This window comes from Epinephelus fuscoguttatus, linkage group LG1, assembly GCF_011397635.1.
Source record: "Epinephelus fuscoguttatus linkage group LG1, E.fuscoguttatus.final_Chr_v1".
In the NCBI taxonomy this organism is placed as follows: domain Eukaryota; kingdom Metazoa; phylum Chordata; class Actinopteri; order Perciformes; family Serranidae; genus Epinephelus; species Epinephelus fuscoguttatus.
Window position 1 is genome coordinate 38,710,206 of NC_064752.1, and position 18,656 is coordinate 38,728,861.

At 40.2% G+C, this 18,656-nt stretch overlaps 2 protein-coding genes across 15 annotated transcripts in view; one reads left to right on the forward strand and one right to left on the reverse strand.

The window, feature by feature from the left end:
- Window positions 1-148: 148 nt before the first annotated feature.
- sumf1 (sulfatase modifying factor 1) lies at window positions 149-12,508 on the reverse strand. Its single transcript, XM_049591693.1, has 9 exons — window positions 12,108-12,508; window positions 8,347-8,520; window positions 8,179-8,253; window positions 7,129-7,211; window positions 5,221-5,343; window positions 4,988-5,102; window positions 3,847-3,960; window positions 2,459-2,518; window positions 149-1,651 (listed from the first exon to the last, which is right to left on the reverse strand). Exons 1-9 carry the CDS (start codon window positions 12,366-12,368, stop codon window positions 1,550-1,552), a joined length of 1,107 nt encoding a protein of 368 aa, XP_049447650.1. The 5' UTR covers window positions 12,369-12,508; the 3' UTR covers window positions 149-1,549.
- A 130-nt stretch (window positions 12,509-12,638) lies between these two features.
- The window catches only part of LOC125898002 (inositol 1,4,5-trisphosphate receptor type 1), a 108,403-nt gene continuing 102,385 nt past the window's right edge, over window positions 12,639-18,656 (forward strand). For 13 of the 14 annotated variants that reach the window (XM_049591594.1, XM_049591611.1, XM_049591603.1 and 10 more), the window contains exons 1-2: window positions 12,639-12,879; window positions 14,976-15,087. In XM_049591594.1, the coding sequence (XP_049447551.1) occupies window positions 12,639-12,879; window positions 14,976-15,087 (353 nt within the window). Of the gene's footprint in view, window positions 13,038-14,975; window positions 15,088-18,656 lie in introns of all 14 variants that reach the window. The other variant, XM_049591661.1, reaches the window with a different exon arrangement.

Consider the following 18,656-nt stretch of genomic DNA (forward strand, 5'->3'; position numbering starts at 1 on the left):
AGACGGACAGAAAGACAGATAGATATTTGAGCAGGTGCTGCCCTCTGGTGGATGCTGAACTATAACTACCTTATTAAACCTTCTTTATATGGTTGTCACAGAGGTCAATAATCATCAAACTCAGTAATAGCAAAGTAGCACCTTGAGGTTTAGCATCAATTAAGTTTTTATTATTATTATTTTTATGGCTAATTTTAAAAAATCCAGTGCTTTTCAGGTAATAGAAATTATACACACAGTGTTAAACAAAAATCTTCATAGAAAAAAAAAGTCAGGGTTTACTGACTTCAGATTAGAACACAAATACACACACAAAGAGAAAGACAAAAGAGGCTGTTTAAATTCCCATTTGTCACAAAATTTATCAGCTTTGGTCAAAACTATATTACAGTACTTTTAAGATGAAATAATCTCTTTGTTAATCCCACAGCAGGGTCATTTTACAGCATTTCCATTTCATCATTAAAGGAACACTTCACCCACTAAATGACCATATGTATATCAGTTAGTCATGCCATGTTACCTTGACTTCATGACGAAAACTTTGATTTTCTCACATGCCACCCACCCATACATCCACTTTCATCCACTCACCTGGGTCCAGGTCACAGGGGCCACCTCCCCAGCAATGCTTCACAGTATTTCTCACATGCCTCAAGAGAAAAATGCTAACATACTGATTTAGTAACTGATTGGTGACCATGTTTATAAGAACAGAAAAACGATATCAAAACATACATTTACAAACTTTTTCACAACTCATGCTGTATAAGCCAAGTCTCATTTATCCAGTCGTATTACTCATTACTTCCTAAGTGAAACTTATCTATGTTCTCTTCAAAGTCAGACTCCAGTACTGAGGGGTTTTTTTCTAAAATGCATGTGGGAAGTACTGAGCATTCAGCTAGTTAAATGAGACTTGGATTATGCTGCAAGACTTGTGTAAGAGTGTGTAAATGGATGTTTTGATATAGCTTTACCGTTGATAAGTGGTCCCCAATCAACCAATAAATAAGTATTTTAACCATTTTCCATGGAGGCATGCGAGAAAAACACTGTTTTCTAAACAAATTCAGGGTAACACAGCATGACTACTTGATTTAGAAATGGTAATTCTGTCAGTGATGCATTGCTTTAAATATCAAGTGTACAGTTTACATTGACATTCAGTCCAAATCACAGCCACCCGCTGATGAAAACATATACAATAACTTACAAAGACTTCTTTGACATTTGCAAGACCACGCCACTGAAAGTTCTCTGACCCAGGCAGAAACGACTTGAGTTATTAAGTGCTCTCTCCACCTGTGCTCAGAGGCATAAAGAGAACAGAGACGTAGGAAGAACTGCCTTTTCTATTCAATTCTTGTGTAAAAAGTATAAGTAAAAATATAGTCATATAATATAAATATAAAGACACTCTCAATTTCACATCAGTGAGATGGCACATAAGAAAGCCTCTATTAAATTCCTTTCATTGCTTCATTCTACAATCAACAGTTGAGTTAGAGAGCAGCTGGAATAATGGACCCTGTGTATAAAACAAGCATCACCGCTGCTCCTGGGAGGCACAGCGGAAACCAAGGTTAGAGGCCGCGCTGTCCGGAGTGTTCTGGCTACGGGCTGCACATCGGTATCTGTAACAGTAAGACTGGAGGAGGGGGAAAGGAGAGAGGGAAATTTACTGTCAATGAATTTATGGAGCTGCTTTGTAACAGTAAATAAAATGCAAACAGTGAAGACAATCACACAGCTACCATTTTATTTATATTATTTATACATTATTTATTGTATTTCTAATTTCGTCTTGTAGCGAGCCTATTTGTGCTCATTCATTAAGTATGTCTGACTGTTGTCCTCTCCTCCCTCACATGGTTTATTCATATGAAACAAACCAGACCTCTGTGCTCAGAACTTATTTTGCATGCAATTAGTCACATTCCCATGGCAACCGATGCTGGTGGTAGGCAAACTGGAATGGTCACTGGTAGTGGGCGGCTTAAGTGGAGTTGCAGATAAAGTGAATGTATCATATGCGTTGCTATGAGTTCTCTTGTTCTCTCCATTTTATACTTTTCAAGTTTTCTTTTAAAACTAGAACAAACTGAGTCCCTGAGCAAGTGACGAGGCGACTGTGCACACATCAGCACAGAAACTACTTTAGTCTCATGTACCAGGAAGAAAAGAGAGGCTGCATTTTCTCTCTTTGTACTCAAACAGGTGGAGATTAATAAAGAGATCACCTTTCCCCTTTAGAAATGCTTGTGTTAGAGCTGTTGTTGCTTGGATTCAATATTTGCCATCCAGAACTACTTTGTTTTCACTGACCTGAAAGACCTCATTGCCCTTAAAATCTGATCTCACACTGGCCTTCACGTTTGATAATCGAGGTATTAAACTTGATCTTTTGTTTATAGCTTTAGAGCATAAAACATAAAAAAGTGGTTGTCTTCTTTACCTTGTGGCACATGTAGGACCCTCCCTTCTTCACCTTGTCGGTGCCTGATGGAGGACCTGTCTGAACAGAGACAGAAATGGTGAGATATGAGCCTGCTTTCCATCATGCCCTCACACTTTTCTGTTGGACTCAATTTTTAACTGTAAATCGGTCACAACTCAGGCTATGAGAATTATTTATGAACTACTGAACACGCACAAAAAATAAATGGGAAACAGACTTAGATGCACCAATTTCAAAGGAAACTTGGCAAAAAATGATAGGAGAAATCTTCTCCTCTTCAATATGTCTTAGGCATGCTGTTATTCAATTCAAAACTGTACACTGTCTGGATCGATCTAAAGTCAAGATTAAAGCTGACATAGATCCCACTGCGATGGATGCGGGTAAGCTCCAGCCACCCTGTTGCACGTGTTTGGACATGTCCAAGGCTTAACACATTTTGACAAACCATCTTTGAGACCTTCTCTAAAATATGTGGATAACGTTTGAGTCGTCCCCATTGAGTGCAATGTTTGGTGAAGCCCTGGTAGACGCCCCTCTCAGCAGCTGGGAAATCAACATGCTGGCCTTCTGTTCTCACCTGGCCAGGAGATTTATACTGTTTAAATGGAAAGATCCTGTTCCACTAACATATAGTCGGTGAATCAGGGAAGCCATGTATCCTCTTAAACTGGAGAAGATTAGATATACTGTTGGAAGGTTTACTTGGAAATGTCATACTTGGGGCGGCACGGTGGTGTGGTGGTTAGCACTCTTGCCTCACAGCAAGAGGGTTGCCGGTTCGATCCTGGGCGTAGGAGCCCTTCTGTGTGGAGTTTGCATGTTCTCCCCGTGTCAGCGTGGGTTCTCTCCGGGCACTCCGGCTTCCTCCCACAGTCCAAAGACATGCAGATTGGGGACTAGGTTAATTGAGAACTCTAAATTGTCCGTAGGTGTGAATGTGAGCGTGAATGGTTGTCTGTCTCTATGTGTCAGCCCTGCGATAGTCTGGCGACCTGTCCAGGGTGTACCCTGCCTCTCGCCCGATGTCAGCTGGGATAGGCTCCAGTCCCCCCGCGACCCTCAAGAGGATGAAGCGGTTAGAAGATGAATGAATGAATGTCATACTTGGTGGCATTTTTAGAATTGGTTGAGAATATGGACACTGACAGCATGACAGTGTAACTGATTTCCTTATCATTTCAATTTATTTGTGTTATTTATTTGACTTTTGTGGTTTCCTGGGTATGTTTAATGGATATATGTGTATGCCTGTTTGTACCTGAGATGTAATGTGAAAATGAAAACACTGAGAAAGACCTTGCTCAAAAAAGGGAAAAGATGAGACATCAGAGCTAAAACTAATCCTGGAAGACTCAGAAAGCTTACAGGTGATGTGTTCTTACTGGGTTGTGTTGCTGGTCTGTGGTGTGATGCACAGTCCACCAGTCTGAAGTCCATTCCCAAGCATTCCCCACCATGTCATACAACCCAAAACCATTGGCGGGAAAGGACATCACCTGCAGGGAATAGGGGAAGCAAAATGCCATTAATATGCGGTCTAATTAAGATTTTTATTTGAAGCACATGTTACTCCAGAAAGCATTGAAGAAGTGACTCACAAATACAAAATTTTTAATGTTCCATCTGGATTAACAGCTAGTCCAATCTGATTTTCTTCATTGTTTTTTCTTCTATTTCCCAACATGCAAAGCTGCTTAAATGAGACAGTAATTTAAATAAATTGTTAAATGTAACGTTTGTGATTTCAAAATCAGCGAAGCATAAACGTCCCTGTATTTTCAGCTAGTGGGACCAGATGGATGCACTTTCCTTCAGCAGCTCATACCCGTCAGTGCAGGGTTTTTTTTATTTTTTTTTTTTATACAAATACGTTACTGAAGGCTTGCAGGAGTTAATAAAAATTCACATTTGCTTTCATATGATGTTTTTCATACTTGTAGCATCCCAACAATGTTAATATATTTCAAAGTGGGAAAAAAGTAGAGAAAATAAATATAAAGAAATAAGAAAATAATAATAAAATAAAAAAGAGAAAATGATTGAGAAATAAGAAAATGAAGTAGGCTAGTGTGAGTGTGCATATACATACACACATACAATATATATATGCATACATGAATACATACATATATACACATACATATCTGTATATACCTACACGCATACACAAAGAAGAAAAAAATACTCTTCTCCTTTAAGGATTTTAGTGCATACATTCATGATTGATACCTCTAAGTCAGAGCTTTAAAGCCCCCCATGTGGTAAAAGAAATTGGATTAATATTATCTAATAGTTATTCATTTGATCTCTGCAAGCTGTGAGCTATGACTTTATCAACATCTGAGATGAGCTCTTATCTCCAGCACCTTTCATTTCCTGTAGATTCTATAAGCAGTGGCTCAATTATAAACCTGTTTCCATTTCATGAGCACAGTCACTCTTCCTCATACCTGACCTGAAATATGATGCGTCTTTAACACACCCATAACTGTGGCATTTCTCATCTTCCCGCATCTGCCTTACCGGTGAAGTTTTGATGTATCCATCCTCTCCAGAGTTATGGTTTGGGAAATCCCCCTGCCAGAGGTTGGCGTAGTGTTGTCCTTTCGGGTTCAACTTGTTTCCCCAGGGGTAGAGTCTAATTACAGGGGCAGTATATCAGGACACTGACAGGAAACATACTGTATGAAAACTGCAGCACATATGCAAGCACATTGGTGTGTTTTATAGTTAGTTAGTTATAGTAAATATTGTACCTGTCTTTGAGGCCGCCCCTGCAGGCGTACTCCCATTCTGCCTCTGTAGGAAGTCTCCTGTTGGCCCAGGAACAGTAGGCGACTGCATCTTTCCAGGACACATGTAGAACAGGATGGTCCAGCCTACAAAAAAAATAACTGAGCTTGTATTTTGTTTTATTAGTTTGCTTTGGCCAAAAGATAGATAAAAGAAGTAAGAGACAGGTGAGTTTTTGCTTTTGAATTAATACTTAAAACTTAATGGAGTCTGTCTTGAAGAGATACGTTATCCCCAAATGACCATTTGCATATTAATTACTGGGACCATTTTACTTTAAATTTGTGAAGAAAGCTTTGTTTTTCTCACATCCCTCCAGTAACCGGAGAATCCCAAAACTGAGAAAATTCTTGATGTAATGAGGTAAAAGGGGTCCACATTTAACAACAACAAAACTATATCAATAGATCATTTTACAAACTCTCACACAACTCATGCAATATAATCCAAGTCTCATTTATCCAGTTGTATGCTTAGTACTTCCTAAACAGACAGCCCTTTAAGATGGGGAACTAACTGAAAGTGAAAATTTTCTGTGTTCTCCTCAAAGCCAGACTCCATTGACAAAAACAGTAATTTTGCCTCACTGAACACGGGAGCTGCTGTTCTACCACTGCCTCGATCTGTTGGTTTGTTTGCGTTATTGTGTGCCTTTAGTTAATCTGAACTAACCCTTTGAAACACCAAAGTTTCATTTTTAAACTTCTGAACTTGCCCTGAGCCAAACAGCCTTGTCCCAAACAAGAATATATGACTTCAAACAATCAAAAAATCTGAAACAAACAGTACGTACTGATAACATTGGTGTAAAAATGTACTGCAATAATCATCTTTGTTTTGAATATATTTTTTGTGAAAATGTTGGCCCTTTAAAAACCTGTCAACTCTGTCAGTTTTCTACAAAAACATCATTTAATCAGGCATATAAAGGGGTAAGCTATATCCAAAGGACTCCTGTCTCACTTCCTGGTTTCTAAAAAGCTTAAGTGCTGCTCAAGCACTGGGAAGCTTTCTACTTTTTGAGTAATTCATTAAATAATATTGCTATTGAGTTTGTCTCAACTGTAACATGTCAAATCTATAGCCCTTCTAAATCAAAACTAAATAAGAATTATGATTTAACAATGAGTATTTTGATTAGCATGAAGATGCTTACTACGACTGCTGTGAAATGAATTTAATATAACTTTCTGTCAACTCCATAAGACGTCAGCGCCATCAGATCTTACCTCTGACACCCATCATGGATGACGTTCAAGAAAAACATAAATCACTGGGAGGTTGGCTCATTACAAGGTTTAATAACCAAGACTTCAGTCTTTTAAAGTGTATTATATAAGTATATTATTTCCAGGGTGGGTGATGGGGAGCAGAATCTGCAGTCATTGCTCTGTTCAAAATGTATTTGGAAGTGCAGAAAAAGCTCACATGAAACTACAGCAGTCAGCAGCAGGTTTGATCCAAACTTAGTCTTTTCAGTGCCAAATTCCTGGTGTTTTCTGGACAAAATGTTTCCATGAAGAGTTGCAGTACAAAAAAAGACCATCACTTCAGACAAACCCACAATATTTGTCTCACTCACTGCTGAAGCCTTATATTTGCTTTTTCTGAACTTCAGAATGAGCACTGCGGATTTTGTTCCCCATAGCTTACACTAAAATCACTTCCATGACCAGTATGGTAACTGTAAGAACTTTAACAGTAAACAAAAATGGTTTCAATGTACATATCAATGTGCCACTATTGTTTCAAGACAGAAAAAAATGTGAACCTTTAATTTGATATAACAAAAAAAAAAAAAAAAAAAAAAAAAAAAAAAAGGTAAAAATGAGCGTTTGGGGGTTTCTAGCATATATGGAGCATCTTTCTACCTGTCTGTGATGTCAGAGTCTGGACCATCAGGGTGCCTCCAGTTGGCCCCTTTGACTGGAAGCCACCAGGGGGCAGCAGCCACCTAATAACAAAGTGATGGGTACAACGATTACTGGCTAATATTATGCTTCTTTCATACTCTTCATTCCATTTTCTCTCCCATATACACGCTCCAGGGTTCATCTAGAATTGTCTTTAGCGTGTATGATTGCAATGGTACTAATGCTTTCCAGTGTTGCCACACTAATGGCTACACAGCATCTTCTCAGCCACATGATCAGGCTGCACATGACAGCTGAGATGAAGCAGTAAATTCTGGCTTTCGTCTGTGGGAGGCCTGCTGTGCTCAAGCTTCTTACAACCAATCTGTGAACATTCGCAAGACTCTTAAATAACAGTAGTACATGTCGTCTGGTCTATCTAAAGCCAAAAATATGTGCAACCCAAGGCTGGAGAGTCCTGCAGAAATGGGCTTAGTGCACATATATTACTCAACAGATGCTCATATACATCAATATAACATTACATGGACAAAATGACAGACACGCAACATGGAGATTGTTAATTTTCTCTCACATTATGTTTCAATAAACACACAAGGGTGGTCTTTCTTCTCCTCACATGGCTTCCATGCCATGTTATCTGACATAGTTGTTAGTTGCAGCCTTAGTAAGTAGGCAGGTGCACTTTTGATGTTGGAGTGACTCAAAAAGCAGGAAACCGAAACTCTGTCCAACTTGAACAACAAAGCATGTGAACTTCTTCCTCTGGCCCCAAGTTGCTCCAAATTTCCAGGGCAACCACAAAGAGAGCGTGCCCAGCTGTGAGTCATTTCACGTTTGCGTGTGTGTGTGTGTGTGTGTGTGTGTGTGTGTGTGTGTGTGTCCTGATGAAGACAAACAATCAAGGTGTACATGTCTGAAGTCTTTCTACAGGGCTCCAAAAGGCTGAGACTAATAATCGTGGCACTAACAACACTTCATATTGGAGTAGTGTCAAAAAAAAAGTGAGTTGTACAGGTGTGTCAGCTGTTGAATAATCACACTTACTGCCTGGGTGATTCGGTTCTTCACACTCTCGCTCAAAATCCCCTCGAATACAAATGAGTCTCCAAATTTCTCTGCCTAAAAGCACAAGGAAAAAAACGTTATGAGCCGAGGGGATGTCTGTTAACCTTATAGATAGATAGATAGATAGATAGATAGACACATACATACCTCAGTAATGTATCCTGTGGCATTGACGAAGCTTTCAAACTGTCTGACAGAGACTTCCTGGATGTCCATGTAGAAGGAGTCCACATGCACCGGCCTCTGAGGACCCTCGCCATCTGCAGGGATGGCTGGGTTGTCCGTTCCCATCAGGAACTCTCCTCCAGAAATCAGCACCATCTGTAGCAGGAAATAACCTTTTGTAAGTGCTTTCACATGCAGACAGAAATGGTTGAAGAAAGTTACGGAAGTAACAGGATTAAGAGTCTTTAAAAAGGCTGGAAACTTAATCTATTCTACACTTGGGAGTAATCAGATCATTAGGCTGCACAATACCGCCATAAACTCCAGAAGCACATGTCAAAGGCATACAGTGCAGTTATAAAATCATATCAACAGCAGTAAAAGGGTACAAATAAAATGTAATGAGTAAATGTATGAGATAATAAAAAGCATACCTCAGAAGAGGAGATCATTATGAGACTGACAGTTGGCTATTTACATATTTGTGCTATTTAAATGCAGCGTTAATGCAGCTTTGAAACGCATAGCTGTAATTCGCTTTTCCTCCAATTTGTCCTACAGCACAGCACCACATGTCACCTACATTGAATTATATGTGTATTGTGCAGAGCCTGTTGTCTAATATTGCTTGAGGTTTCACAGAGCACAGGGAGCTTCATGCCTCGAACTGACTCTGAGGCAGTCAGACTGCTTCACTAGGATTGGCAAACCCCGGTTATGACCTTAACTGTCTCTAACTCTTGCCAAAAATAACAATCTAATTGGAGGAGCTTGTGGAGGGACACACTGGAGCATAAAACACACTGCCCTTTCCTCAGAACCAGCTGAGAGCAGTCTATAAATAATAGTGAATAAGGAAATAGAATTAATACGGTAGTCCACTTATTTCAACCACAACACAAACATGCGGTCTGTCTCAGAAGCAGTCTGAAATAATAAAAAAACTGTTGGAGAGTATCTCGAATAACGAGTAGGCTCATCAGTCTATTAAAGGGTCACTTTGATATTTTTCATCCTTAAAGGGATAGGATCAGGGATCAGATTTTTTGAAGTGGGGTTTTATGGGGTATTTATTCATAATCAGTGTATCACGTAGTAGATGTCAGTTGGCACACCCTCAATTTAGAGAAGCAGACTGGAGTCCGACACAGAAGCTAAGCAATGTACAGCTGTGGATGGGGGTCACACCCAGTCAAACATATTTTTTGTACCTGAAAAACAATGTCCCACATTAAAAAAAAAATCTGTATCAGTTTAAGTATACGCTATATCGAGAGTATTATAACTGCTTTACCTTACTGTCAGACAGTGATATCTGATGAGATAAGTCGAGTCTCGCTTTTAATAGAGCAATGCAATGGCTTCATTTTCCCGTCGGAGATCACTTTCTGACAGCAAGGTAAAGCATTGAAAATATTCTAAATATAGACTACACTTAAACTGATGTAGATTTTTTTAAAGTTGCTAAAATACATTTGTTGCTGACCCAAATCCATAGCAGCATATTGCTTAGCTTCCGTGTCAGACTCCAGTCTGCTTCTCTAAATTGGGAGCCTGCCAACTGACATATTGTATGTAATATACAGTCTATGAATAAGTACCCCATACAACCCCACTTCAAAAGATCAAAATTATCCCTTTAACCGTGTAGTTGGCAGCTGTGAAACAGGCTGCAATGTAATCATTCGCGGCAGTTATGAAATGTCAATTTACATCCAGTAGAAGTGCTTGTTTTTTGCCACTGACAAACTCAGATTGTCATTATAAGAGTCTGACAACATTATGGAAATGACACCTACAGAGATAGACCTTTTTGTTAAAGTGCAAAATCCTTTTAGTCTAACCAGAAACAGCACTGAAATCACTATTGTCAAAGATCAGCCCCAAAGAGGTGGTCTCGGTCCAGATCAAACTGAACCATGGAGCTACAGTAGCATATCACAAGAAGAGGAGACAACTTTATAAAGAGTTAGTTGGTGAAAAATTGACAAAAACTGACACTTTCTACTTACTAATTACCTTCCCAGAGGATGAGAGAGAGACGACAGGAGAGGACAGAAGAACCTGTCTATAAACCAATCAATGTCAAGTACAAGGAGATGTACCTCATGTAGGTGATGACGACAGCACGCAGGTATGTCATACATGCTTCTTTAATGTGCTTGCATATTTGCCATGTGAAACCCAAACTAACTGGATCAAACATATACAATGTAAGAAAAATGTGCTCAGACTTTTATGTGTGTAAAAGCCCTATTGGATGTAAACTGATGGTGCATACCATAAAACTTCAATTAAAAGCCTAGTCTCTCTTTCTAGCCTGGTGTAGCTACACATTTTGGCGAATAAAGATTAGACGCCTGGTCTGGTTGCCAAGCTGTTTACTTTTACAGAAGTTCTTTGGATGTGTAAAACCAGATTGTTTACTCTCCCCTTGAGCTAACATTAGCTGTTTAGATTGTACATATAAATATAAATATTGAAACTTTTGTCAGTATGGAGATGCTACACATCATTAGCTCATTTTATTTCATTTTACTGAAACTATGCTCACCAGAGAAGACTGTAATTCATTAAAATTTACCAGCATGATGAAAAACAAGTGGTGACTCACTTCCTCTGAGGCTGTCATACAGTCTGATTATGTTTCCATTCCTCGATTACCCAGTAAGATATATATTGATATTTCTTGTTTCCGTAAGGGTCCACTGATCAAAAGAGTCAAGTGTTTTTATGAAGACTAATCCACGTTAGGAAAATTGTTTTAACAGGATAAACTGGTGTGTCAGTGTGCAGGGTGCCGTAATCAACAAGTGTCATAACATAATACATAATTGACATGTTATTCAAAGCCTTATTTTTATCCAAGTAAAATTCATACTGGTTCAAATAAACAATTTGACTGTATTTTCCATCTTTGCTGAGCAACAGTTTGGTGTGAAAGGAATTTAAGGCCTGTCTCAAATACAGGCTACTAAGGCTACTAATGGAGGCTTACGGTAATTGCCTTGAGTGGTTACATTGCAACCCATTTCGCCACTGCCAGTTGCAGTGCTATCACTCAATGCTGGCCCAGTTTCAAAAATTGTTTGTCCCAGTAGACACAAAAATATGGAAAAACAGGGTACTGGCCGAAAAAATACCCACTACCTTTTAAATCCACTCGACTTGGTACCTGGTTGAGATGAGTTGAACTGATTTGCAGTGCAAAACTGTGCAGCTGCTGAGAGAGTTTTTAGTCTGTTTAAGGCAGTGGTTCTCAAGCTTTGTATGTCATGCCCCTCTTCAGAAGGTGAAAATTTTACTTTGGTGAAATCAGGCTCAGCATGATGGTTGCAGCAAACTATTGTTTATGTTTCCTGCTTAGCTCATATTTCTCCATCTCCATATTTATCCCTGGTTATTCATGCTCCATCTGCAGTGACTCCCCACACTTTGAGAACCACTTCAACGGGACAAATACCACACAAGTCTAACTTGTATGTACTGAGCCCCCTATGTGGAAGTCATCATGTTAGGGAGATCATCCTCGAACTCAGTTCAACTTTAATGCATGTTTAGTTAATCTAATGTGGTCTGTACCTTAGGCTATATTTCAGTTTAGGTTTTAAATAACATGAAGTAACATTTCTAGATTCCCTGGTGGTCCACTGAGCAGAAGTCTCAGTAGGGACATATGTTGCATGTCTTGTCTACTATGAGCTGTCCAGTAGAGTAATAAAAGGACAGCAGCTGTATATTACCTGACTTTGTATCTTCTTCTCCTCTCCCTGGGCCTCAGGGTGCCTCTCATTGGCGCTTCTGGAGTATTTGTCTACTGGCTCTGCAGACTCTGTCCCGTCCTCCACAGGCTCCACAGCAGCGGCTCTCTTCAGGCTCTCACAGCCGCAGCCGGCTGCTCTCTGCGGGGCGGCGGGTTCTGACTGAGCCCCGCATGAACCCTGGTTACACAGCACTTCATTCACGCAACCAAAGACTAACAACAAGGCAAAACAGCGAGCCATACCTGCAGGACGCGGCTCAAGACGCGCTCATGTTGTTGATACTCTGACTTCCGCAAAGTCACGTGGTCAGTCAGCTGGCTGCGGTGTAAGACAAGTAACTCTTTCCTGCCCGGAGTGAATGCTGGTTGTTTATTTCTATTTGAAAAGTGACTAAATTGCAAAATATGATGAAATATATAAATAAAGCAGATTCGGGTTGTTTGAATGTACATAAAATGACGCCCTTGAAAATATTATTCAGATGAATGATCAAACAAACCCATAAATGTGATGCTGTTTGACAGTTTCGATCCAACAGGAGACTTTTTTTTTTGCACCGTTAAAATCAGTGTGAGCACAGCTTGGATTCCCCTGGTGGTGGGATGGGACCACATGGACATCATTTCCCAGCTATCAACACTACGGCCGCTTGAGAAGACGAAGAAGTGGCAGCGAGCCAGGCAGCTGAGCCGAGCCAGTGTGCTGCCTGCCTCAGTGAACACAGCCCCGGAGCACCGACAGGCGCGGAAAGGTGATAGAGCTGTCACACACACACACTAAAAACTGGATTATTACAGTCGCTGACGGCTGGATCTGCCCCTCGGCCCGGTGGTGAAGAGGAGAGCCGCAGTCATGTTGTCCTAGCCGGTCCAAAAGAAGCTGAACACCCGAGCGTTTACCACGACCGAGGTAAAGTTGAGCGCACAACTTGTGCAGTTTACCATCTTCCTATCTCTATCTGCTGGCAGCGGAGAGGACAGAGATTTGGTTCGCTCTCCTTAAATGGTTAACAAAATGTTCCCAGCTCATGACCAGCGCCTGTGATGTCCTCGTGTACACACAGTCAAAAACAACCAAAGAAATGAGTCCGACAGTAATTTGGGTTTAACTGTGAAAGTGTGATTGCGGATGCCGAATCCAGTGACAGCGCTTTCGCGTTTGCTCAAGTTTCCTGTGGGTTTTATTGGTGGGTTCAAAAGGCCTGCAGGGAAGATGCGCACCTTTGTTGTGTAATAGCTGACCGTTTCGTGATTTATGTCACAGTTTTGGGCTTGCAACACACGGCCATTTCTTTGAGTGTATTTCTGTGTGATTTATCGACCTCAGTGAGAGGCAGTGCTTCCGATAACCTGAGTGAGGTGGACCTGCACTGCTCACATATCAGCTGTAGCGGCGATGACCTGTTGCAGGTGCACAAACCTTGCTGGTGGCTGGCTGCAGCTCCCTAATCATTAACTGTGTAGCCCTGCAAACCACAACACAAACAGGCAACAGTAACAGCAGAGAATTTCCCTGCAGCTTCTATGCAAATCCTTGCAGGCAGACATAGAGAGAGTGGCATCAGTAAGTCTCACCCTGTCAGGGAGGGAACCCTCGCTTTTTAACAGTTGGCTATATGAATATGTGTGTGGATATTTAGTGAGTGTATTGACATGATCATATCTGCAAATGCAAACTGAATCCACCACTGGTGTTATTTAGCAGCATCTTAGTAGTTGTAGATTATTTTCACAATCATTACAGATATTATCATAATGGATTTGAAATAAGGATGCCTCTGCTGCTCTTTAGCAGGGCTGTGTATTGGCAATAATCTGGAGATACATGAGTATCACAATACAGTGGTGATGATTCAGTATATTGCAATACTGTAAGCAAGGCGATATTTTTAAATCTAATTTTAAGAAAACGGTTATAGTATAAAGCAGTGGTTCTCAGCTATGTGTCTGGGGACCCCCAGGGGTCCTTGAGGGAGTTACAGGGGTTTCCCTAAAAATGGGGAACTTTTTATTTTCTCTATTTACTATAGAACTGAGCTCAGCATGAGTAAGAGTGATAACTATTCTGATTATAAGATTGTTTCACTTCCTCCACAGTTGTCTCCTCAACTGAAGTTGACAGCTAGTGAATTCTGGTTAATCATATCTAACAACCAACATCTTTTCAGATGGGGGTCCCTGAAGCAAAATCTTATGGCGGTCCGTGACATAATGTTTATCAATTTATGGGTCCTTGCATTGGCAATTATGAGACAGTGGGCCCAGCTAAGAAGAAGGCCTCACCACCTCTCCTACACAGGAGCAACACACACAGACTTTGTGGAAGTTTTGCACCTCTTTGTAGTTCATTTTTTGGGGCATTTTGTCCCTTTGAGGTAATTTTCTGTCTTTTTTTGTCATTTTTTGTGTCTTTGTGGTCATTTTGAGTCTCTTCCTGGTCAGTACGTGTTAATTTGACATTTTGCAAGTGAATCTAGGGCCCTGACACTTTGGGCCCCTGGGCCTGTGCCCGTTATACCTGGTTAGTAATCCATCCATCCTTGACACAAAAAGGTTGAGAACCATTGGTATAAAGAACACACTACCAATCAGAACTGTGTGATCAACATCATAGCACTACCTTGTAACATTTGCCTCTATCAGTAAAAAATAAAGTAGAAGTGCACGATTCTTTAGGTGAACAAATTAAGATAATAAAAAGCAAACAATAAAAAATCAATAAACGTAGTATCGCATTACTTAAGTGTATCAATATTTTCTTACACCCCAGCTCTTTATGCTTTTGTGATGATAGCACATCTAACATTGGGAAGATTTTACTAATTTTTTCTCCTTTCCTCCACTGTAGGTGTTCCCTGTGTGTCAAACATGTCGGATAAAATGTCGAGCTTCCTGCATATCGGGGACATCTGCTCCCTGTATGCAGAGGGATCCACCAATGGTTTCATCAGCACCCTGGGGTACGTCCATCTCACTGGCCTAACATTTGTGTGTGGGCCTGCTTCACACTTCTCTCTGTTTCTCTGTTTCACTCCAAGCTGAGCAGCATTTGTAAGGCAGGAAATCACACTAGTAGTGGCCACTGTTAACCACTTTTTTTAGAAAGTTTGATTTAGTGACAACCAAATTCTGGTGCCTTTAGAAAGAGCATCTCTGGATTTTGTGTCCCTGTGTAAACATTTGTTTGCATGTGTCACAGGCATTATATGTAGTTAAGGGGAGATAAATGGATGTAAGATTGCAGTTTATCTTGTGGAAGAAAGCTGTGAAAACAGTGGGAAGCCTTTGATGTGATGCCTTGGCCATGGCGGACCCCGCCACTGATAGTGCTGGGAGAAAAGGAAATATATGGGCGGCAAATGCATAGTTAATGATAAAGTGTGTGTGTGTGTGTGTGTGTGTGTGTGTGTTTGTGAGAGGGTGGCAGGAGTGGGTGTGGAGGGCAGAGTTGAAGTGAGAAAAAAAAATGCTGAGGTCGTGCTTCGTGCAATACACAACACTAATGGTAAACCTCTGTTTACAAGCTACTGATTCACCCACACAGGTAAAGCAATGTTGTGCTGTTTTTGTACATTAGTTCCACCTCATATAAACACAATAACAGCAGTTCTGATATTCAGTTAGATGTGTATTGATCATTTACTCTATTTGTGGGAATCGCAGAATGGCCTAGAGCATTGTAGTCTTAAAGGAACACTTAACCCACAAAATGCTAATTTGTTTATCTGTTACTCATCCCATATGACATTGTATTCGTGAAGAAAACTTTGTTTTTCTCACATGCCTCCACAGTAAATGAAGAATCCAAAATGGAAGAATAATCTTGATGAAGAGAAGTAAAGGGTTTCACATTTAATAACAGCAAAACTATATTAAAACATCCGTTTCCAAACTCGCACACAACTCATGCAGTATAGTCCAAGTCTAATTTATCCAGTCGCATGCTCTGTACTTCCCAAGCACATGCCTTTTCACCAAAACCTTACTATTTAAAACACTTGCACAGTCACACACACTGATGACTAGCGAACCTGGTCAAGTTCAAGCGTTTCAACTCAGCTTGTGCATTCCATTGAGTTCAAAGGCACATGCTTGCCCAAGCGCGTTATTCATCTGTGCGTGTGACTGTTTATGTGGTGTGTTTTAAATAGTAAGGTTTTAGTGAAAAAGCATGTGTTTGGGAAGTTCTGACCGTAAGACTGGATAAATGACACTTGGTTTATACTGCATGAGCTGTGTGAGAGTCTGCAAATGGATATTTTGTTATAGTTTTGCTGTTGTTTAACGCAGATCCCCTTTACTTCAATTCATCATGAATTTTCTCAATTTTTATGATTCTTTGTTTGCCCTGGAGTCATTGGCGAGAAAAGAAGAACTCAGCATAACGTTGGGTGAGTAAGTGATACACAAATGATCATTTTGTGGGTGAAGTATTACTTTGATATCACTGACACAATAACGAGTCACACTTGTTGCATTTAACCTTTCTTCTTCTGTTCTTAGTGAAAACAGGGCAATAAGACAAAACAAGCGTTAATGCTTTGCTAGTAGAAACCATACCATATTTCTAGGAAGATGCTGTATATTGTAGCATCCGTAATGCTAGCAGGGCTATCAGCTTAGTGTCCAAGACCCCCACCCCCCCGGTCATTGAAAATGGAATGACCTACAGCAAAGACTGAGTCACTATAGAGACATTGTGGCCTTTCTCGAGTTCCTGCACTTCCCACGTACACACAATCTCTTTCTCTCTCTCTCTCTCTCTCTCTCTCTCTCACACACACACACACACACACACACACACACACACACACATACAAGTGCACATGTTTACAAAACTGTCATGACAGATTTGGCCAGGAGCCATCTTTTCCACGCACAACCACCAACTCAGCAGCATTCTCCAGATCATCTGCCCTTAGAGGAAGAAATCATATTGAGAAGAGAAAAGGCTCTATGAGAATTACAGTGTCTCCAGCTGAGCAGCAATCCCTGCTCCTGTTTGGTAACTGGAGATCAGAGTCTGTGGGCAAATTAAAGGTTAAAAATGTTAAAAATGCTGCTTTGTACAATGAGCCTGCAACAGGACCTGCACTGTTTGTTCAAAGGTGTAACTGTTAAACTGATGTTAATTGCTAACTGGATTAGCAAGTTATTATGATCGTCCACACATGCAGATGACCGCACACACATGCACACACGCACGCTCACACACACATAGTCTGTGTGATTTCTTCTTCACACTTCCGGATATTTTCTCACTTTTTAAATTTAAGTCTGCAGCCTTGTTCCTTGAGGTGTACGGTCTGGAGCAGTAGACGGGTCTGTTTGGACAACTCTAGACATTCTCCGGGAAAAAGGCTTGAAATGGATGTGGGATTTGGCCCGTGTCCAGACAAGTGTTATTCTAAGCCAGTAAAAGTTAAATTTGTCACCAGAAATTCCAGCCTGCCCACAGGTCATCCATTCCAGAATGATTTTCATTATTGTGTGGAGTCTCAGAATAAATATGCCGCAGCTATGTCAGAGCTCTCAATGAAAGTAGGAAACGCCAGTGGAGTTTTTTACTGCAGGAGCTTTTGTTGGGATGCTTTGTTTTGGCCACTAACACACACCCAAACCTGTTTACACACAAACCCACAGGGATTATAGAGATGGAGTGGCATACAGTAGCTCAGATAGCAGAGTTACATAACAATACATCTCTATAAGTATTTGTGAATGATTCTTAATTATTGTGCTGATAACGTCAGCCAATTTAATCATTCATTTGATTGAATTGAATTATTAATCCAGGAATAATTCAGAAATGAGTAATTTAGGGCTTCAACTAACAATTATTTTCATTTCTGAATATTCTGCTTATTACTCCATAGAAGAATAAACTACCAAATATTTACATTTGAGAAGCTATAATCACTTAACTTTTGGCACTTTATGCTTAAGAACATAACTTATTAAGAGATCAGTGGATTAAAATATAATTTGATTATTTTGCGGTTGGTGTTCTCATGTTGTAATTTAACTAATTACGTCGGCTCAAGAATAAATAACAAAAACATAATAACTCAACATAACTGATTAAGAAGGCTGGCTCCATTATTTGCTGCAAACCAGGCACATTTGAGGCTGTGATGGAGCGGAGGACACTGAACAAACAGTTATCCATTACTGATAATCCCAACCACCCTCTCCACCACCTGCTGGACAGACAGCGGAGCTCTTTCTATAACAGAGAGGACAGATACAGGAAATCTTTCCTGCCCAAAGCAATATCTCTTTACAACACCTCACCTCTGTCTGACAGAGAACTCTCAGCTGTACAGTTCTGTCTCAACTTAACTCTACTCTGCTTTGCTCTTCAATAACCTTGAACATGGAAAATTTTCATTCTTCCACTCTACGTCACTGCATTCTTAAAACTTCAACAAATTTGCACACTTGTTAATGTATATACACTTGTATTATGTTATCCTATTGATATATTTAATTTTTTTCACTATTTTTTAGTATTTAGCATTGTTATTTT